At 40.1% G+C, this 23,450-nt stretch overlaps 1 protein-coding gene across 2 annotated transcripts; it reads right to left on the bottom strand.

Moving 5' to 3' along the window:
- Positions 1–5,409: 5,409 nt before the first annotated feature.
- LOC130221968 (zinc finger protein 260) lies at positions 5,410–21,543 on the bottom strand. 2 transcript variants are annotated; one of them, XM_056454562.1, is made up of 4 exons: positions 21,407–21,543; positions 20,677–20,761; positions 15,724–16,612; positions 5,410–7,885 (listed from the first exon to the last, which is right to left on the bottom strand). In XM_056454562.1, exons 2-4 carry the CDS (start codon positions 20,759–20,761, stop codon positions 6,715–6,717), a joined length of 2,145 nt encoding a protein of 714 aa, XP_056310537.1. In that variant the 5' UTR covers positions 21,407–21,543; the 3' UTR covers positions 5,410–6,714. The 2 variants fall into 2 exon arrangements, 1 of the variants encoding a protein (XP_056310537.1); XR_008836344.1 differs by lacking the exon at positions 5,410–7,885 and adding an exon at positions 13,684–13,753 and having other exon boundaries at positions 13,888–16,612.
- Positions 21,544–23,450: the final 1,907 nt, after the last annotated feature.

The following is a 23,450-nucleotide window of genomic DNA, read 5'->3' on the forward strand; positions in this document are numbered from 1 at the left end:
GAGGGGCTGCGCTTTATGGCAGGGGTAACAGCCTTTCATGTTCAGATGTGGGAACACAGTGAGTTTTGGAAGTCGACTAAACTAAAGTGTTAATAATATGATGATGACCTTATTTTGATTAGCATATCTCCTGATAGATTTTTTTTTGTATGAAGCAGAAACGAAGGATGAAGTCAGGGAATTTACCCTTAATAAACCTAATTCTTGGCCTTAAGTCTGGTCCAAAGGGCGTCACACACCAGATGCGCAACACTGCGCGCACATGACAGTTGAAAGTATCACACACCAGACGCGCACATTGTTTTTTAAAATGAAACTATTTGTCAGTGCAATAGCCTAGTGGTTAGTGCGCTGACATATGGTGCAGTAGCACTTCAGGGCGTCCCGAGTTCGAATCCCGGCTCGTGGACATTTCCCGTCCCTACCCCCTCTCTCTCTCTCCCACTTCGCTTCCTGTCTGTAAAACTGTCCTATCCGCTTAATAAAGGCCAAAAATAAATGTTAAAAAAAAAGGAAACTATTCAGATGGCGCTCTGTGGCGTGGCAGAAATATGAACAGTGTCCTGAGTCGTGGCTGGGTGCAGCAGACAGCTGCTGACTTGCGACGATGTGTGTACATCGATAGAAACCTATGTCTAGAATTCTAAGGGTGCTTTCACACCTAGACTTTTTTTTCTGAACCGGTCTCGTTTGTCTAGTTAGCGCGGTTCGTTTGGCATATGTGAATCCAGCAATTGCGCTCGGATCCGCAGCAAAACAATCGCTCCGAGATCGCCTGAATGAGGTGGTCTAGGCTCGATTGAAACGAACTCTGGAGTGGATCACTGTAGTGAGAAAGACATACGATCCGAGCTCGGCTATATCACAGTGTTTTATGGATATGTAACAGGCATACGGCTATATGAAGAGAAAATAGTGAGGATGGGAGGTCATTCCAGACATCCCAAGTCTCCCGGAAGTTTCAGGAGTCTCCCGCAAATGCACAGAGACTCTCGGAAGTGCCCGCAAACTAATGATTGCAAACGAAATCTTCCGTAAATTGCGCGTCTCCCTCCCGGTCCTCAAATACGTCGCGCACCATTCTCATCCCTCCCCACCGCATCCCTCCTCGCTCTTCAGACACGTCGCGCACACACTGTCAAACACCACCAGCTGAGCGGGACTCTGACCAATGTGAGGAGAGTTTACACACACGTGACTTGTTTTAGCTCTTTTGGTCCGTTTAGAAACTTTGCCGTGTGAAAGCGAACCGCACCAAGAACAAAGAGCAGCAATGTAACAATGTTAATGCCTGTTTCAGAACTAATGAATCGATTGACAGGTGTGAAAGCACCCTAAAATGCATGGCGCTGTGTGGCGTGATGCGGCCCGGCGCCGAGCGGCACATCCGGTGTGTGAGCCCCTTAAGACAACACAACAGATAATTCTATAAATCATCTTACTCTCTATTTCACAGCGGAATGAACCGCCAACTGTTCTGGCAAATGTTTTACGCCGCAAACGCCCTTCCAGCCACAACCCAGTAGTGGGAAACATCCATACACTCGCATAAAGTTCATCAATTCCCCTATAGCGCATGTGTTTGGACTGTGGGGGAACCGGAGCACCCGGAGGAAACCCACACCAACACAGGGGAGAACATGCAAACTCCACATAGAAACACCAACTGACCCAGCCGAGACTCGAACCAATGACCTTCTTGCTGTGAGGTGACATTGCTAACCACTAAGCCACCAGGCTGTCCTGAAATTAATATATTTATGCAAAAGATTTATTAAATGATCTTAGCATATCACTTCTCTACTAAAAAAAGAAAGCCTAAACCAGCAAAGGCTGGTTGGCTGGTTTTAGTTGGTCAACCAGCCTGGTTTTAGAGGGGTTTTGGCCACTTCCAAGCTGGTTTCCAGCCATTTCCAGCCTGGTCTTAGCTGGTCAGGCTTGGAGATGACCAGCTAAAACCAGCTTGACCAGCCTAGCCAGGTTGAGAGGCCAGCCAAAACCAGCTATGTCCAGCTTAAATCAGGCTGGTCAGCCTGGAAGTGGCCAAAACCCCTCTAAAACCAGGCTGGTCAACTAGCTAAAACCAGCCAACAGCCTAGGCCGGTTTAAGCTGTTTTTTTCAGTAGTATTCAGTTGTGTCTTTACATTGTACAGTTAGAACAGATTTTTTCTTTCATGTATTTAGAATATAATAATTGTATAATAGCAACAATACTCTTATTTATAATAAATATTTTGTAAAAAGTATGTATAAATAAATGGGGCGTGGCTTTATGTGGGGGCGGGGCAAAAAGTCGAACTTCAAGCTAAAATCAAAAGTTGGCAGCCCTGCTGTAATCCTCAGTGGCGTCTGTCATCTTTCTGCTCATTTCACCATTTCTTTTTACCTGTTAGTTTCTCAGGATCTTCATGTTTGACTCTGAATGTTTCCTTCAATCTTCAGGTCTTCACTCTCCTCTTTAATAAAGGCCATCTTTATAATAGTGGAGCTCAGTCGCTTCAGCAGGAGTTTCTCTGTCTGTTTAAGAGGAGAAGAATCAACACAAAGAAGAAGAAATCAAGACTAAACCTCTGTCTGTGTCTCAATCACTTCTCTAGTGCACTAGTTAGTGTACTGGAAGAGAATCATTCACAGTCAGTTACTGAAGCACAACATAAGAACACAAACTACATGAAGTTTAGCATTTATACTCTGTGAATAGTTTTAACAGATTTGTACAATATATCTAAAAGTCGTTTAATTATACTGTAAAATATGTCATGTTTGTTTTTGTTGTTTATTTACACTGATGCGCGCGGCGATTCAGTGAATCGTTTATCGAAGCATTTGATTCAATTGACTCGTAGATTCTAGAAGCTCATTTCATCTACTTACTGTGATAAATCTTGTTTGATAAACTGATTGACGATACAGGAAGCGCAATGAGCCGCAGATTTTCACAAATCACTGTTCTGTGATGCTATTTAAAGCTTAACAATGTTACATTTCATTTTAAACCCATTTAGACACCAACCCTTCTTCAGCCAAAGCGCAGATGAAGTAGCGCAGCGGCGCGGGTTAATGACGTCATGCTCGCTTACCAAAACAAAAGCCTTATCCTTTACGAAAAAGAAGAAATTCAGAAACTATATAATTGTATCATTCAAATTACTAACGCAGTAACATCGAAAAGCTCTTGTATTATCAATTAGCACAGCCTGAAATAAACCGTTCTGTGAGATGATTTTATAGTTTATGATTTGTGTCAATCAATTAATCCCAACAAAAAATCTGATACATGGCAATATATGCAAATTACATACATGACATACAAGTTTATATGACCATTTATTAACAGGCTATTTAAACATTTAATAACAATGGCTGGAATAAAAATATGTGAGATAGTTTATAGAGGTTTAGATGAGCGTATATTAATAATAATAATAAATAAGCTGTTATTAGTGCATGAAACCCATTGTTTTAAGAAGACAGTGTTAAGAACTACGTGTATATTTTCTATAAAAGATACTTGACTTTAAATGATCCTCTGTTGAAGATCTAGCTACATGTATTTTTATCAAACCTGATTATCACCTTATAGGCTCCCTACTGAAAAAAAAACAGTTTAAACCAGCCTAGGCTGGTTGGGTGGTTTTAGCTGGTCGACCACCCTGGTTTTAGAGGGGTTTTGGCCATTTCCAGGCTGGTTTCCAGCCATTTCCAGCCTGGTCTTAGCTGGTCAGGCTGGGAGATCACCAGCTAAAACCAGCTTGACTAGCCTAGCCAGGCTGGGAGCCCAGCCAAAACCAGCTATGTCCAGCTTAAACCAGGCTGGTCAAGCTGGTTTTAGCTGGTCATTTTCCAGCCTGACCAGCTAAGACCAGGCTGGAAATGGCTGAAAACCAGCCTGGTAATGGCCAAAACCCCTCTAAAACCAGGCTGGTCAACCAGCTAAAACCAGCCAACCAGCCTAGGCTGGTTTAAGCTGGATTCTTCAGCAGGGCTATAACAGTTTATACAACGTAGACTGTGTTAAAGCAGTTTTACAAGAACGAACAGGGAAGTAACCAGTGCTTAATTTGTGACTTGCGAGGTCCTGGAACAGATCGGGGTAACGGATCTAGCATGTTACCCGAGAATGTAGAGGTGAAGAGCGGGGAGTTTCAGAGGTGCCGGATTCGGATCCGAAGTGTTCCGGCACAAATTAAGACCTGGAAGTAACATAAGAAAATGTGATCATTTGGAACAGACTCAAAACATAAGGGAGCAGAATAGTGGTAGTAGACTGGTGTAATACTAAGTAATAAAAAATTATTCAGATCAGCTCAAAGCAAATGTCACTGCTGAAGGACCACTGAAGAGCAGCTCCACCGACCCCCAGAAAGCAAGACAGTGGTAAGAACCTAAACTCTACTACCTGTTTTCACAAGCGTCTGCAGATTTTGTCTGATTCGAACGTCTAAAATGAAACTAAATAGACAGCTGTTTAATTCCATTGGTGATTCCTAATATAACATTTAATTGTAAGCTTGGCAAGGTCGTAGAATTGGCATGGATGGAGGGGACATGTCCCCACCAATATCCACCAATTACTGAAATGTCCCTACCAAACATTTAATCGACAGGGAGAACATGCAAACTCCACACAGAAACACCAACTGACCCAGCCGGGACCAAAAATGGTGCAGAACCAACTTAAATGGCCGTCCACCCTCTGGGATTTATTCACATTCAACACTTTCCACATTTTCTCGGTGTGAATGGGAGTCTTAAGATTTCTTCTTATTTGTGCAAGACTTCTCTTTGGTGTGGATTGTCATGTGTTTTGTAAGGTGTCCTTTTTGAGTGAAACTCTTCCCACACTGGCAGATGTAAGGCTTCTCTCCGGTGTGAACTCTTAAGTGAAATTTAAGGGTTATGTATTGACTGAAAGTCTTTCCGCAGTGTTGGCAAGCTTTCGTTTTTGACTGAAACTCTTTCCACACTGTTGGCAGGTGAATTCCCATGTGGGTTTCAAGAGTTGCTTTTTGAGTGAAACTTATTCCACAGTCTTGGCATGTGTAAGGCTTCTCTCCAGTGTGAACCCTCATGTGGACCTTCAGGTTTTGTTTATGAATGAAACTTATTCCACAATCTTGGCAGGTGTAAGGCATCATTTTAAATAATGGTTGAAGATCTAGGTGGTGTATTTTTATTTTAGATTTTTATATCTGCTGCTTTCAGTGAAGAAGTCAGTATGTACAGTGTAAATTGTGGCAGCTTTACAAGATATATACAAGGTATTTAAGACAAGTTAAATGAGAACAAGTCACCATTGTGGAAAATAGTCAAACTATGTAGCGGGTTGCAGAATTGGAGATGTGACGCATGCAAGTCATGGTTCAATACAACAGGAATAATGATCAAATACACAGGTGTTGGGTTTTTCTGTTTATTTTAAACAGGCAGAAGTGTTTTATCACAATCAGCAACAGAACTGAAGAGCTTCCTGTGATATAAAAGTACAAAATCAACAGAATAATAAAATATTAAAATGAGAGGTAAAGCCCAACCCTCTCCTAAAACAACAACAACAGAAAATCAATAATTGTACAATAAAATGAATGAAAATGGAAGCACGGAAGGTTCATCCACCTGTAAAGTAGCAGTGTGTGCAGTGAATGGACCACGAGATGGGACGGTGTCTTATATCTCCATTGTTTTTCTATGTAATCACATGCATTACTGTTAAGGCCTCGGTATACTTCAAGCAAAGTTCATTTTCGTTTGAGGGCAAAAATAGTTTCGCAAAGGCTGAGTGACGGTATACTGTATTTGAACACTCCCGACACCAATGCTGCAGTGGGCTGGGTTGTAAACGTGTCACTTTGTACAACACAATAATCATGGCAGCTGAGAGAGAAGAAGAACAAAGTTATATTTTTGAAAGCGTGTCTTATTTACATTAAATATTACTTGTTCGTCTCTTGTCTTTTCATTTGTTGGTTGTAAACGTCATAAAGGTGTAGTAAAGGGGACAGCAAGTTTTCGAGGGTGTGCTCATGGACGAAAGTAAAAACCAGGAGCGTTGGGCTGCCTAATAGCAAGTCTGGGGGCCTCAAAACTGCGTATGCCCTTAGAATCATCCTACCCCCACCCCCATGGCTCCAGAACAAACCCAATAATAGCGTAATCGACATAAACCAATGGTAAGTCAAAGTTATTTAGGAGCCTTAACTCCCTCCAAAAGTTCGCTAGGTGAGGTTTCAACCAGATTTTGTCTGAAATTGTCACTTTTTCTGCTTTTCGGTTTGGTTTTTTGGCTCTGCTTGCGTCAATGCCTCATTCAATCAGTTTGGTTTTTGTCCTCATGCTCTGAATTGTAGATGAACAGCCAATCAGAGCACACTCTCTCACAGCCACACTGGCGCAGATGCAGGTTTACTTTCACCAACATGAGCCTGACTAATGTGGAACACACAGAACAAACTAGCCGAGTAACTGTTCACTGATGGTTTACCGTTGGCTTGGTGAGTCCCAGACTTTACCCTGATCAGTGCACACCTTTCAGACACATTGAGCCATTTCAACAACCAAAGTTATACATTTATAACATGATGATCGTTCATTTAAAACTTTCTCTTTGTTTTCTCTTTTCATTTGTGTAAGACCTCTCTCCAGAGTGGATTCTCATGTGGACCTGAAGTTTCTGTTTTTAGAACTCTTTCCACAGTGTTGGCAGGGGAAAGCATTTAGTCCACTGTGAATTCCCACGTGGACATAAAGGGTTGCTTTCTGACTGAAGCTCTTTCCACGTCGTGTGCAGGTATAAGGCTGCATTTGTAAGGTTTCTCCTTAATGTGAACTCTCATGTGTCCTGCAAGGTTTTCTTTACGATTGAAACTCTTTCCACACTGTTGGCATTGGTAAGGCTTCTCTCCAGTGTGGATTCTCATGTGGAGCTTAAGGTTATGTTTTAAACTGACACATTTTCCACACTGTTGGCATTTGTAAGGTTTCTCTTTAGTGTGAACCCTCTCGTGTCCTGTAAGGTGTGTTTTTTGAATGAAACGCTTTCCGCACTGTTGGCATTGGTAAGGCTTCTCTCCAGAGTGGATTCTCATGTGGAGCTGAAGTTTTTGTTTTTGACCGAAACTCTTTCCACACTGTTGGCAGGTGAAAGCATTTACTCCGCTGTGAATTCTCATGTGGGCATCAAGGGTTGCTTTTTGACTAAAACTCTTTCCACACTGTTGGCATTGGTAAGGCTTCTCTCCAGTGTGGATTCTCATGTGGAGCTTAAGGTTTTCTTTACGATTAAAACTCTTTCCACACTGTTGGCACTGGTAAGGCTTCTCTCCAGTGTGGATTCTCATGTGGAGCTTAAGGTTATGCTTTAAACTGAAACATTTTCCACACTGTTGGCATTTGTAAGGTTTCTCTTTAGTGTGAACTCTCATGTGTCCTGTAAGGTGTGTTTTTTGAATGAAACTCTTTCCACACTGTTGGCATTGGTAAGGCGTCTCTCCAGAGTGGATTCTCATGTGGACCTGAAGTTTTTGTTTTTGGCGGAAACTGTTTCCACACTGTTGGCAGGAGAAAGCCTTTGCTCCACTGTGAATTCTCATGTGGGCATCAAGGGTTGATTTTCGACTAAAACTCTTTCCACACTGTTGGCATTTGTAAGGCTTCTCTCCAGTGTGGATTCTCATGTGGACCTCAAGGTTTTGTTTTAGGCTGAAACTCTTTCCACAATGTTGACAGGTGAAAGGCTTCTCTCCAGTGTGGATTCTCATGTGGACCTTAAGATTTTTTTTAAGGTTGAAACTCTTTCCACATTGTTGACAGGTGAAAGGTTTCTCTCCAGTGTGGATTCCTCTGTGGATTTCCAGGTTTTGTTCTTGAGTGAAACTCTTTCCACAACAGGTCACATGGTGTTTCTCATATTGATCTTTCTCTTTCATTTCATTCAGTTCATCACTCTCCTCTTTCAGGGCCAACACATCTAAAGGAAAAAAAGAGAAATACAGTATTAGCCCAGTTTAGAAGGCACAAAACACCAACATGAATGGATTTCAGCATCAAAAACAACAGGCTTAAACTTTTCACACTTTGGTCCCGTTTACGCTGTCAGGTCTTGGTGCCCAATTCCAATTGGTTGTCTGATTTGTTTGCCTGTCCGTTTACACGTTCTTTTAATTGTGACCCATACCCGATTCTTGTGTTTACACTTGCCATACAATTTACGATGTTGCACATGCGTAGAGGCGGGTTCTAGCATCTGCGCCACACTAGCCACGATGGAAGAAATTGTCTTGCTTTTAGCTCTGTGAAATATGTGAAGTTTGGCCAACTTTAAAATGATTTTGAGGCGGAGGAGGAGGAGGGAAAAGGGCCGTCATCGCAGCTCGCGCATATGGTTTATATATGGTGTCCTCCATGGTCTCATCTCCCCACAGGGCTAGAAGGCAGGTAGCTTTTGCCGTCGACCACTGACCACTTTCCTCCTCCATGTTTCCTCTCTTGTTGTTTACCACGTCGGCGTCTCCACACATGCACTTCCTTCTACGTTGTTGAGTCGCGGAGAGGTACCGCATTGTCTCAAGTTTAATGATGTACAAAACGGAATGCCTCAATAAATCCGATCTGCCGGTTTACATGATAGTCGCATTTGTCACATCTCGGATTTATATCTGATTTATTTCCACATATGAAGGAGGCCTGAACCCCATCTCTGATTATCCGAATGCATTTTGTGTCTACAAGGTCATAAAACAGATCTGATCTGTGTCACATATGAGCAAGAAATCGGAATTGGCCCACATTTAACTAGCAGTGCAAACGGGGCCTTTGTTATACTGCAGCCATTTAAGTGAATTTTTACTTATTACTGTACACACAGCAGCCCACATTGACAGAAAAACACAGAATTGTTGACATTTTTGTAGATTTATTAAACAAGAAAAACTGAAATATCACATGGTCCTATGTACTCAGACCCTTTGATATGACACTCATATACTGAACTCAGGTGCTGTCTATTTCTTCTGATCCTCCTTGAGATGGTTCTACGCCTTCATTTGAGTCTAGCTGTGTTTGATTAGACTTATTGGAGAAAAGCCACACACCTGTCTGTATGAGACATTGCAGATCACATTGAATGTCAGAGCCGATGAGAATCATGAGGTCAAAGGAACTGCCTGAAGAGCTTAGAGACAGAATTGTGGCAAGGCACAGATTTGGCCATGGTTCCCAAGACCACCGTGGCCTCCATAATCCTCAAATGGAAGACGATTAGGATGACCAGAACCCTTCCTAGACCTGGCTGTCCGGCCAAACTGAGCTATCAGGGGAGAAGAGCTGTGGTGAGAGAGGTGAAAAAGAACCCAAAGATCACTGTGGCTGACCCTTAAAGGTGCAGTCGCGAGATGGGAGAAAGTTAACCAACACTGCAGCCCTTGACCAGTCAGGACTTTATGGCAGAGTGGCCTGACACATGAAAGCCCACATGGAGTTTGCTAAAAAACACCTGAAGGACTCCAAGATGGTGAGAAATAAGATTCTCTGGTCTGATGAGACCAAGATAGAACTTTATAGCCTTAATTCTAAGCGGTATGTGTGGAGAAAACCAGGCACTGCTCATCTCAGCTGCAGGGACAGGACGACTAGATGCAATCGAGGAAAAGATGAATGTGGCCAATTCTATGTTTTTCTGTCAGTTTGGGGGGCTAGCAAATGGCTGCAATATAACAAAGAGTGAAAAATTTAAGGGGGTGTGAATACTTTCCGTATACACATAACTTAAGTGTTGGAGCCATTTCCTTTTTCTATTATTAATGAATAGGTTAATTCTGTGATTTAAATATTATTCATGTTTGAGTACATGCTTTATTGTATATTATTTATGTTGGAGTATTTGCATTAATGTTTGGATTTTGAGGAGTTTTACTCGATCAATGCAAATCAGGATTTAAGGCAGCTAAGGGAGTAGGTGGGGTCAGTAAGGGAAGACCGTGAGTTGGTGTAGGGTGACTGCTGCTGTTTCACAATGGACTCACGCATTATTGTTTGCCCTTACTAAAATAGCGGCTACACTAAGAAAGACGATTAAAGTACTTTAAGTAAAAAATAACAACCTTTACCATTTCTCTGAGCCAAGCCATCATACCAGTGTAGCAGAGGCCAGCTAGTGAAGTGCTGTGCAGGTAAACCTCACTCCTCTGACCTCTAAAGGTGCTCCAGCGACAGACGCTAGAGGTAAAGCAACCGACTCCCATGCGGAAGGTTGCTGACTCAATCCCAGCTCGGAGCGGGTTGGGTGCAGTAGGCCCGGTGGAGTTACATTGGTGCCGTGACCCGGATGGGAGTGAGGTTTAGGGAGGTGAGTGTAGCAGAGGCCAGCTAGTTAAGTGCTGTGCAGATAAACCTCACTCCTCTGAGCTTTAAAGGTGCTCTAGCGACAGATGCTAGAGGTCATGGTCTTTAGCCTCCTTGGTAAAGCAACTGACTCCCATGCGGAAGGTTGCCGACTCAATCCCAGCTCGGAGCGGGTTGGGTGCAGTAGGCCCGGCGGAGTTACATTGGTGCCGTGACCCGGATGGGAGCGAGGTTTAGGGAGGTGAGTGTAGCAGAGGCCAGCTAGTGAAGTGCTGTGCAGATAAACCTCACTCCTCTGAGCTTTAAAGGTGCTCCAGCGACAGACGCTAGAGGCCATGGTCTTTAGCCTCCTTGGTTGAGCAACCGACTCCCATGCGGAAGGGGGCGCTCTAGCGAAAACTCACGAACATGTCCCAAATGACACATGAAGAAACACAGGAAATCCTTTGGGGAAAGTGGTAATGGCTGAAGAAACAGACGATTTAACTGCTTTCATTGGTTCAGCGTGATATAAACACAAGACTATGGAATCATCTCTCTGGAGTTTGGAGTAAAAACATGTTATTATGTTTTGTAATTTCACGTTCAGCGTTTACTGAAAAGCAAAGTACACAGTTGTCGTTATTGTCACTATTATCTTGACGTCATTATTGACTAGTTAAACCGAGAATTGCAACTGTTTTCTGTGTAACGTATTAGCACACTATCACTGTGTTGTGAACTCTGCTCAATCTAAATGCACATGCTGGAGGATTACATTGAAAATCGCCTTGATGAAACTGCCCAGCCCTAACTTCACCTATGACTGGCTCATATGGACAACGAAAACAGTTCATCGACATGCTGTTCATCAATTTAGGGTGCTTTCACACCAGGTTCGATTATCCCCCCTGCCACCTTCTCGACTGGTTTGTGTTCACACCGTCTTTTTTCCTTATGAACCCTGGTGCGTTTGCGTCATCGAGCTGCTGTTTTGTGTACAGCTGTTCCTAGGTGACGGCCATGAAAGCGAAGTGCCAAAATGGAGACATCCGCAAATCACAGTCGTCCTGATTTTACTAAATCTTTATTACCAAAACTAAAATACTGAGAGCCACTTGTGTCTATCTGCCGCAAAAACCATTAAAAAATGTTCAGATCATCACGCGATGTCTGCAGAAGTCGTTGTTGGTGGAGACAAGCAGACATTATCACTGTTTGCATTGGGTCAGTCCCGCTTGTCACCAAGGTAGGCGATACACAGACATACACACACACACATGAATGAATGTTATAAAAACTAAAGTTTGTTGTACAGTTGGCCGTTTACTTCCGTTATTTGGTACGAATGCATTCATATCAGAAGTGAACCGTATCTAAGTTCACACAAACTGGACTTCACTGATGTGCACCAGAGTTCACACTATCAAAATGTACCGTACTCTGACGTCAAACGAACTGTGGCTGACGTCAATGTGCACCTCTCAAAAAATTTAATTACATGTTGCAATGACGTGTAGAGCAAGCTCTGTGATTGGTCGGCTTGGTAGCGGTGAAGAGCAAAGAAACTCGACACAGAGGAACATAAAAACCTGCTGCCAGCTAGTGTTTCAAAAGTGTTATTGCAGAGAATGCACGAGTACACGCAAGGCAGGCGCCGTGGGTCAGGGCAATCACTTGAGACAGAAGGATAAATAAGCCTTGAGCCCTCTGCTCTTCACACATAACTGTTGTGCCATATACACTATGTACCATATCAAGTCCTCAGAATATAGTAAAATCACTGTAATGAGGCGCTCATATGACATTTTACAAAAACATCCTTCATTAATGTAGATCTGCAGATCTGAATGAGGATCAAATGACTGAGTTGAGCTGTGAGAATGAAAACCAACCTGTTAGCTGCTCAGGGTCTTCATGTTTGACTCTGAATGTTTCTTCAATCTTCAGGTCTTCACTCTCCTCTTTAATAAAGGCCATCTTTATAATAGTGGAGCTCAGTCGCTTCAGCAGGAGTTTCTCTGTCTGTTTAAGAGGAGAAGAATCAACACAAAGAAGAAGAAATCAAGACTAAACCTCTGTCTGTGCTAATGATATTCAAACCAAACCCAAAAAATAGATAGATAGATAATGTATTGGACAAGCCCTGATGTTTTTTAAAGAACTTTGAACATACCAAAATTACTGTTTATGGTAGTATAACATGTTTATTTCTGACTATTCTGCTGTAGAGCTTTGTCATTTTAGTTTCTGGACTAAACAGAGTATGTGAAAGTATGCAAGCGCATAACTTAAGTTAATTAAATATATAAGTTAATAAAAAGTTTAAATATTGCTATCATTAATTGTTTAACATCCTTAACATAGCAGGTGCCACCACACAAATCCTGTCTCCTCAGCAAACTGAACCGGGGTACTGGAGAATTTCCACACACTCATAGTATTTATTGATATGTACAATAACGTTTACATTTAGTGTACATTAATATACAAATTACTTTTGTAAAACATGTCGTTTGTTCTTCATTTACACCAATTGAACAGCGCGCGGCGATTCAGTGAGTCATTTATCAAAGCATTTGATTCAATTGACTCGTAGTTTCTAGAAGCTCGTTTTTATCTACTTACTGTGAAAATTCTTGTTTGTTGACCTGACTGACGATACAGGAAGCGGGATTTTCACAAACCAACCCCCAATAATGTTAAATAAAGATAAACAATGTTTTGTTCCACAATGAAGCCATTGTGATTATCGGATGCTTAAATACACAACCTTTCTTCAGCCGAATCACAAACAAAACAACACGGCGGCGCGACCTCATGACGTCATGTCGTCCTACCAAAATAAAAGTTCAGAAATTATGTTTTTATTAGTTTAACTCAAGAATGCAAACTGAAAGCTCTCGTATCAATAATTATCAAAGACATTTTTACTCTCATTATTAGTGATTTTTCAACTTACTGTGGAAGCAACAGGGAAAATCAGGCAACAGTGCAAGCAAAACAACAGATTTAAAGTTAAACAGGTAAAATCCGTGAAAGAGAAGTCACACAAGTTTAATTGTATAGCGATTTTGTACATTTCACAATAATTATTTTATTTATCTAACACATCATTTTGATTAACCACAGTTGAAGATCTGGCTATATTATTCTTTATCACTGCTGTTTTCAGTAAAGAAGCCGGAAATGTAAAGTGAATGAGAGCAGCTTTACACAACTGTGAAAAGGCAAATAATAAAAGTCAGACGAGAACATTGTTATCATTGTGGAACATATGCAAAACATCTAGCGGGTTGCAGAATTAAATGATACACATAAGTCATGTTTCAATACAACAGGAATACTAATCAAATCCACAGGTGTAGGTTTTTTCTGTTTATTTTGAACAGGCGGGAGGTGTTTTGACAATCAGCTACAGAACTGAGGAGCTTCCTGTGATAGAAAAAGTACAAAATCAACATATTAATAAAACGTTTAACTTTATATTTAGAAGACAGTGTATTAAGCTTAGAGGTAACAACAGAAAATCAATTGTGCATTATAATAATTGAAAATGGTCCAACCACCTGTTAAAGTAGCAGTGTGTGCAGTGAATGGACCACGAGATGGGACAGTGTCCTATATTTCCATTGTTTTTCTATGTTATCACATGCATGACTGTTAAGGGGGGGGTCCAGGAGTTTTCCGGTAGACCGAAACATACGGGAGGTGGGTCTGAAATTCGGAAGACTCCCGGGAAAAACGGGAGTGTTTGCAGGTATGTTCTGATGCTGTCTGTTGTTAAAGAGTGGCTTGACACAAGGAATGCAACAACTGAACCCATGTCCTGCCTACATCTGTGCGTAGTGGTTCTTGAAGCACTGACTCCAGCTGCAGTCCACTCTTTGTCAATCTCCCCCACATGTTTGAATGGGTTTTGTTTCTCTCCAGGGTGCGGATATTCCTATTGCTTCACTTTTTTTCTACCACATCCTTTCCTTCATTTCACCTCTCTACTAATGTGCTTGGACACAGAACTGTGAACAGCCAGCCTTTTAGGCAAAGACGCTTTGTGTCTTGCCCTCCGTGTGCAAGGTGTCAATGGTTGTCTTTTGGACAACTGTCAAATCAGCCGTCTTCCCTAAGATCGTTTAGTCTTGTCATCAAATTAAATGAAAAAATAAAAAATCTAAAGAAATAAACACTTAAAATATATCAGTCTGGGTGGAATGAATGTTTATATTATACAAGTTTACCTTCTTGAATGGAATTAGTAAAATAAAGCAACTTTTTGAGATATTCTAATTATATGACCAGCCCCTGTAGTTTCAGATGGATTTTGTTTAAAATTACGTCACTTTAGTTTGTTTTTCCACTTAGTTTGACCTATAACGTTATACACTTGTTTCTTTTGCATTTTAGACACATTAAGATAAAATAATTTTGACTTTTATATTGGAGTGCTCAATCTCAGTTCCAAAGCAGTGGACCAATCAGAAAACTCATAGGTGGGCTTCCTTAATGTACAAGTGGCTTAAACTTTGAGGCAGGAACCGGCGGACGTGCAACAATTTTAATCAGGAGCTAAACACAAAACAAAACTTTCCATCCGGAGGTCCCTCATGGGACTCCACACTTGTAAACAATTGCTCCATCGGGCTCGCACGGCTCTCGGCCCTGGCCACACTCGTCAGCGATACCAAGCCGACCAATCACAGAGCTTGCGATATGCGTCGTTGCGACGTGTAGTTACATTTTTTGAGAGGTGCGAGACGCAGACGGTCATGGCAAGGGCTATGCATCCACGCGTAAGCTGCGCTATAGCATACGCGTGCGCTTGGCGCAGAAGTATAAACCAGCCTTAACTGGGCACTTTAGACCCAAAGTGTTTTCAGATGCACAGTTGCGTTCTGTGTGAATGGATACTGCTATGATGTTTTTTTGCCAGTCCAGTGACTGGCACATCTGGACTGACTGTCTTCATTATCAGAGTACATGAACCAAATGTAAACATGTACAGTTACACTCCCAAGCATAATCTACACCACAGGTGCCCAATCCTATTCCTGGAGATCTTCCTTCCTGCAGAGTTTAGCTCCAACCCTGATCAAAACACAACTAAACTTACTGAGTACGACCTGAAGAAGCACTTGGTTTGCTGAAGTCTGCAGCTGAACTCTGCAGTAAGGTAGACCTGCAGGAACAGGATTGGGGACACCTGTTCTAGATAGTTAAAAGTTGGTTCAGATCGGTTCAAATCTCCTGTCTCTGTTGGCTTGGCTTGAGTCACCTGCCTGGTTTAATCATTCTAGTTTTTGTCCTCATGCTATGATTCGTAGCTAAACAACCAATCAAAGCACACTCTCTCCCCAAGGGCCACGCTGGCACAGATGCTGATTTACTTTCGTCTGCTTGAGCCTGACGAGTGGCATGGGTAAGGCTTGTCTCCAGTATGGATTCTCATGTGAACCTTAAGGTTGTGTTCATGACGGAAACTCTTTCCACACTGATGGCAGGAGAAAGGCTTCTCTCTAGTGTGGATTCTCATGTGGACCTGAAAGTTTTGTTTACGATTAAAACTCTTTCCACACTGTTGGCATTGGTAAGGCTTGTCTCCAGTATGGATCCTCATATGGACCTGAAGGTTTTGTTTACGATTAAAACTCTTTCCACACTGTTGGCATTGGTAAGGCTTCTCTCCAGTATGAATTCCCACATGGACATCAAGGCTTGGTTTTTGACTGAAATTCTTTCCACATACAGTACAGACATAAGGCTTCTCTCCAGTGTGGATTCTCATGTGGACCATAAGATTTTGTTTATCAGTGAAACTCTTTCCACAATGATGGCAGGAGAAAGGCTTCTCTCCAGTGTGGATCCTCATGTGGACCTTAAGGCTTTGTTTTTGACTGAAACTCTTTCCACAATGCTGACAGGTGAAAGGCTTCTCTCCAGTGTGAATTATTCTGTGGATTTCCAGGTTTGTTTTTTGTCCGAAACTCTTTCCACAATCTTGACAGGTGAAAGGTGTCTCTCTAGTGTGAACTCTCATGTGGACCTTAAGGTTTTGTTTTTGAGCGAAACTCTTTCCACAATGTTGACAGGTGAAAGGCTTCTCTCCAGTGTGAGTCCTTCTGTGGGTTTCCAGGTTGTGTTTTTGACTGAAACTCTTTCCACAATCACAACAGGTTTTCAGAGTCTTTTTCTGCTTTGAAGATTTTTCAACAGTCACGATACCCTGGTGTTTCTCATATTGATCTTTCTCTTTCATTTCCTTCAGTTCATCACTCTCCTCTTTCAGCACCAACATATCTAAAGCGAATAAAGAGAAACACAATTTTAGCCTAGTTTAAAAAGGCGCAAAACACCAACATGAATGAATTTCAAAACATACAAGCATGCTAGATCTTAACAACAGAATCACTAAAAGAGTGGTTTCCCGTAATCTGAGGTATTTTTAATAATTGTAATTGTTGCCTTCCTTAAGACCCCAAAACCTGGTTTACTTGGTTTCAGTGTTTGATTTCCGGATCCGGAATGTTACACAAGGAGGGAGAGGTATTGCGGACAAAAGTGAAGAGGGCTGGGAAGTCACAGAGGAAAGTAAAGAGTGGGTGGTGGGTGTGAGGAGGGGGATCGGTAAAATGAAGTGGGGGTCAGGGGGATCTGCATCCGGCTTGTTCCGGCACAAATTAAACCCTGCTTGGTTCATTATAAATCCACAGTTTCTCTAATTAAATAAGTCTTGTATCACAAATGAATTTGTTAGTTTATTAAACAATTAAGATTACACTGTATTTTAGACATCAGATTTTTGTAATGGACATCTTCCACTCATTCATTTTCTTTTCAGCTTAGTCTCTTTATTAATCTGGGGTCGCCACAGCGGAATGAACCGCCAACTTTTCCAGCACATGTTTTTACGCAGAGGATGCCCTTCCAGCTGCAACCTATCTCTGGGAAACATCCATACACACTCATACTCTATGGAAAGTTTAGCCTACCCAATTCACCACATGTCTTTGGACTGTGGGGGAAACTGGAGCACCCGGAGGAAACCCACGCCAACACGGGGAGAACATGCAAACTCCACACAGAAATGACAACTGACCCAGCCGAGGCTTGAACCAGCGACCTTCTTGCTGTGAGGCGACAGCACTACCTACTGCACCACCGCATCGCGGTGATGTACATCTTATGTACAAGGGACATCCGCTGGGAAAACATATGCCAGAGTAATTGGTGGTTCATTCCACTGTGGTGACACCTGATTAAGCAGGAAATATGCTGAAGGAAAGTGACTGACTGTTCTGGTAGAGGTTGGACTCCAACGAGGCTATCCTTTGTCACCAGTTCTGTCAAATCCTTATGAACAGATCGCAGAAGGCGCAGCTTCAGGCAAGAAGGGGGTCTGTTTCAGGGACCACAGGATTTAATTTCTGCTATATGCAGATGACGCTGCCCTGTTGGCTTCATTAGACCAGGACCTTCAGCAAGCCCTGGGGTGGTTTGAATGTGATGGTGCAGGAATGAGAATTAGCACCTACAAGTCTGAGCCCACGGTTAGCCACTGGATAAAGGTGTCCTGCCATCTCCAGGTTGGAGGAAAGTCATTACCCCAGGTGGAGGAGTTCAAGTATCTTGGGGCTTTGTTCATGGGTGAGGGAACATGAAATTGACAGGCAGATCAGTTCAGCAGCAATGTGGATAGTGTACTGTTCATTGTGGTAAGAAGTAGCTGAGCCAAAAGGCAAAGCTCTAGATTTACTGGTCAATCTACATTCCTACTCTCACTTGTGGTCATAAGCTTTGGGGTTATGACCAAAGGACGAGATCTGAGATACAGACAGTCACAATGAGCTTCCTTCGCAGGGTGCACCCTTAAAAAAAGGTGAGGAGCTCTGTCACCTGGGAGGAGGTTATAGTTTGCCTGCTTGGGAGCATCGTGGGATCCCTCGAAGAAGCTGGAGTAAGTGTCGGAAGAGAGGCAAGTCTGGGAACGCCCTGCTGAGACCACTGACCCTGCTACCCAGACCCAGATAAGCAGTAGATAGTGGATAGATTGATGTATTGAGAGAAGTGCAATAAGATGATGCCTCAATAACTTTGAGTAAATATGGATTTTTCTAAAATTGTCATGATCACCAGCGATCTAGTGGTTGAAGATCGCTGGTGAACTACATATCCGTCAATGAACTGGAGTACAAATACTATCATGCACACACACACACCAGTTCCTGATTTTGTGTTTCCTTGTCTTGTTTTCCTTGCCATGTTTCATGACCCTCGCCTTGTTTATTGTTTTATGCCGTTAGCCGCCTGTACTGATCTCTTCGCCTGTGACAAGACTACTCTTTTGGATTGCCCTTGATGTTGCCGTTTGCTCCTGCTTGTGACCATTGCCTGCCTGACTACTCTAGTTAATAAAGACGCTGCATTTGGATCCTCAACTCCGTTGCCAGTACCACATGTTACAAAAATATTAAAAGTCTATTAAAAGTACTTTTGCTGAATTTTAAACTTGTTTGTGTATTTTTATGAACTGAAACTGAAGTCCTAAGCTCAAATGAGTTACTGATATTATGTTTGCAGGTAACCCTTAATATATGGTTAAAATAATATTGGTGCTAGTTAAATGTTAATGTATTTACAATATAAACAATGCATTACAGTATTCATTCATTTTTGATAACTTTAATGGAAATAAAGTTGGTCGTTGTTAATTTCAACAGGAAATTCTGATTCAGTTTTAGTCACATGTGCAACTAAATCTACTCTAGATAAATATGACCAGTTAAATCATAATAGGTTAATTATGCGCATTTCTTAAAATTTCTATGCTCATTATATACTCCTGGAGAACACTTCTAAAATATTTATAAACATGAAGGATATTAAAATTTAAACAATACAAAGCCTGATTTAAAAACTGTGCTGTAACATTAGACCCAAAACACCTTAAATAATGAATTCTTTATAATAAACCAGCCACATATCCTTCATTTTTTTAACATTACTGACGTTTATTAAGGCTTTTGAGTATTTTAATAGGTTAAATGTGGAGTAGGGATGTCAAAGCAAGAAGATTCTTACACCAGTAAATGGTTGAACTGCTAAATCGAAAGTGAAGTAAGTATGTGTTGTGGCAAGTTTACTGTAGAGGACAGATGCTATTAATTTAGAAGTGTATTGAGTGCTGTCGAATTAATTAATTCCACGAGCATATTACTAATAATCTCATGGTCTGCGTGGGTGAAGATCACCTTCAGTTTGACGGCATTTTGACAAACGTCTTTGCTAAATGTAAGTCTTTGGTGCCGTCTCAGAAGTGCATTTCAAGTGTGCTTCAGATTTATTTATACTTGCTCTTAGATTTTCTTCTCCCATATACTGACATTTTGGCCATTTTTAGTTTGGTTTTCAGTTTAGTTTTATCTTTTGTCATGTCTTCATTAGTTTATGAAATTGTCAGTACATTTTTTGCATAGTTTGTGTGATTTAAAACTGATTTTTATTTAGTTTTAGTCTAGTTTCCGCCCAAGATAAAATGTAGTTGATGAATGATTATCACCATATTATTCATTAACAACATTTTTTATGGATGGAAACCAGACTAAAACTGAATAGACATTAGTTTATAACCATATTCATAACCCTTCAGTCTTATACAACGGCAGCTGATAAGCCTGTCAGGCTTTATTCTGCTATAACAACCACCTGGATGTATGTTATCTCTTACTTAATATTTAACCTTTTATGTAGTAGTAATAATAATAATAAAAATAATAATAATAATAATAATATATATATCACTATTTCATAAACATTTAAATACAGCTCTATAGAAATCAATAATTGTATTAATAGGGAGTTAATTAAGCGACACTTAAATATCAACACAATTATTATTTATTTACTTTTCTTTTATTAAATCATCAAAGATTTTATTTTAAACAAAAACACTTTAAAATGTTGGTGCTCGTTTTCATTTCTTTCCTACTTTCAGACCCCTAAGTTTACTATTGTCTAAATAAAAGTAGCTTTGTATGGAAGCGAGGAGTTGCTAATACAAATAAGATAATTTGTTTTGAAATATTCAACCAATCAGTTTTTTATATAATTATCGGCCACATAAACATCGTGATGTTATGAAGTTTCATAGTACAACATATTAACGTTTTAATGTAGAAAAAGCCAACGTGGGCGTCTTAAGGAGCAGAAATACAGCATATGGGCTTTTATATTGATGTTGTGTCATCACTCATATTGCAAGTCTTATCTCTCCGGTGCCTCAATCGGGATGCTCTTCATGAACTGGCCCCCACGACAAACTAATTGAATAGCCCTGTAATAGAGCTTTGAGAATGAAAACCAACCTGTTAGTTGCTCAGGATCTTCACGTTTGACCCCTAATGTTTCTTCAATCCTCAGGTCCTCACTCTCCTCTTTAATAAACGCCATCTTTATAATACACAAACATAATAAAAGATGATTAATTCTTCAGACACAAGGTTGACTCCTCATCAAGACAAATGCAGGTGTCACGGTTAGCCATGTATGTTTACCTGTTTTACGTCTACATCTTTTTAAATAAAAACACTTTAAAACGTTATGCTTGGGTTCTGTAATGTCTAGCAATTCTTAAATTTGTAGTTTAAGGTTTTAGCGATTAATTATCAAACAGTAATTTGATTTTAAACACAATAATTCAAGGAAGCAGTTGGTTGGTAGTTCTAGATGTTCAGTTTCTCTCATCTCTACTCTAAGAGACTGAAAACTATTGTATTAAAACAGATTTTCGATCCAGGAGAACAGGGAATCGCGTTGAGGTACAGTTAGTTTTATATTCGCACATTCAGACTTTCTCCCTGATAATATAATCTCTGAAAAGTTTCATTTGCAAATTCTAAATAATGAAATCATATTAGCAGCCAATGACCATTAAAGTACACCGTTCAAAGCCAAATAAACAGTGCTAATGTTGTTTGCTCAGTCAAATAAACAGTACTGATGTTTATCTTACATGTAATTTTAGGCCTGATATTTAAAGTAACATATGAAGCGTGCATGAGTTGTCACTGAATGAATGTGCGAATATAAACAAACCTTTCTCAATCGGAGACGCAACTTTCCTGTGACTGGCGTCTACAAATGTGATTCATTCACACAGAATACTGATAAATAACGCTAGAATAAAGCACTAAAAGCACCACCGTGTTAAAATAAATAATGTCCAACGTTATTTGAACAGTTCATATAGCTTAAAACACTTTAAAAACAAACCTTCATCGGCGGAATTCAAAGCGCGACGCTGCTAGATGACGTCACGAACCAAAATAAAAGTCCCGTCTTTTATCCCGATCTAAGCGGTATTCTCTAGATGAATTCTTGGTGTAATCTATTAGCGTGCTATTTTAGTTTGTCATTTCCACCAAAGTTCCCCGTGATGTTCAGTGTCTGTACAGACTGCAGTAAAGACCAGTCATGCTTACACATTTTCATGCAGTGAATAAGTGTAAAAAAACAGCAAGTTTTGGACATTTTGGACGAATAAACACCGTCATATTTTTTCAATCACTAAAACACGGCTAAAAGTATTGAAACAACTATATAAAATATCTAATTACATGAAAACCTTAACATCAAATCACAAACTATTTTATTATTCTATTATATATATATTTTTTATAATTTGAGAAAGAAAGCTATATATATATATATATATATATATATATATATATATATATATATATATAATATATATATATATATATATATATAGCTTTCTTTCTCAAGTTATAAAACATATAGAAAACTATAGAAACTACACCATATATACAAACATGTATTGTAAAAAGTGCTGCTACAACAGGCTGTTGATTCTGAAAGTTGGATTTAAATCAAGCTCTACAAATGAAAATACCCTTGAAAATACCCATGAAAACAGATTACAATAACAAAAGTTTAAAAAGCCACATGGCTCATTTTTTTTGGGCATGACACTGAACCTTTTACAGAGTGAGGATTTGGTTGTGTAAAAATATCCTATTGTGTTTTACATTAACATGCAAGTAATAAGGTTAGCAGAGATCAAGAATAGAGTATTAATTTTAGAACAAAAACAAAGAGAAAAGCTTAATTTAGAAATCATAGAGAAGCAGAAATAAAACTTATCAGATAAAAGACAGACTTAAAATGGATCAAATAAATAAGCTTTAATTTTATTATTGTTGTAGTGACATTATAAGACTTTAATGCAGAAAGATTTTGGTAAAATAAGATTTAATATACAGAGAAACTTAATGTATAATCAGGTTTGGACAGGGGTCAAGATTCAGTCTGAGACAAGCCCAAAGTACTACTTTTAATGAATTTAAGCTATTTTATTAAAATAAATGAATATTTTATAATAATGTTATTTATAATAAGAGTGAAACTGAAAACCAGAAATGTTTGGTTGGACATGAGCTCAGAGATTTCACCAGTCTGTAGAATCGTGCAAATAAATATGCAACATAATATATATGTAAACAGGACGTTACATTACAGTGCTATATATTTAGATACAGTTGTGAATTTGAATGTGAATTTTCTTTTTCTAATATTTCCCAAATGATCTTTGGATTCAGGAATTGTTCACAGTATTTCCTCTAATATTTTTTCTTCTGTAGAAAGTCTTGTTGTTTTATTTTGGATAGAATAAAAGCAGTTTTTAATTATTAGCCCCCTTAAGCAATATTTGTTTTGGATTGTCTCCAGCAGTGTTTCTCATCCATGTTCCTGGAGGACCACCAGCACTGCATGTTTTGTATGTCTCCTTTGTCTGTCACAAGCATTACAGGTGCTTAATTCTCTGCTAATGAGCTGATGATCTGAATCGAGTGTGTTTGGTTGAAAAGTCAGGAAACTGTGCAGGGCTGGTGGTCCTCCAGGAACGTGGTTGAGAGACACTGATCTACAGAACAAACCTGTTATACAATGACTTGCCTAATTACCCTAACTTTACCCTAATTACCATAGTTAAGCCTTTAAATGTCACTTTAAGCTGTATAGAAGTGTCTTGAAGAATATCTAGTCTAATATTATTTACTGTCATCATGACAAAGAGAAAATAAATCAGTTATTAGAGATGAGTTATTAACACTATTAT

This window comes from Danio aesculapii, chromosome 4, assembly GCF_903798145.1.
Source record: "Danio aesculapii chromosome 4, fDanAes4.1, whole genome shotgun sequence".
NCBI lineage: Eukaryota > Metazoa > Chordata > Actinopteri > Cypriniformes > Danionidae > Danio > Danio aesculapii.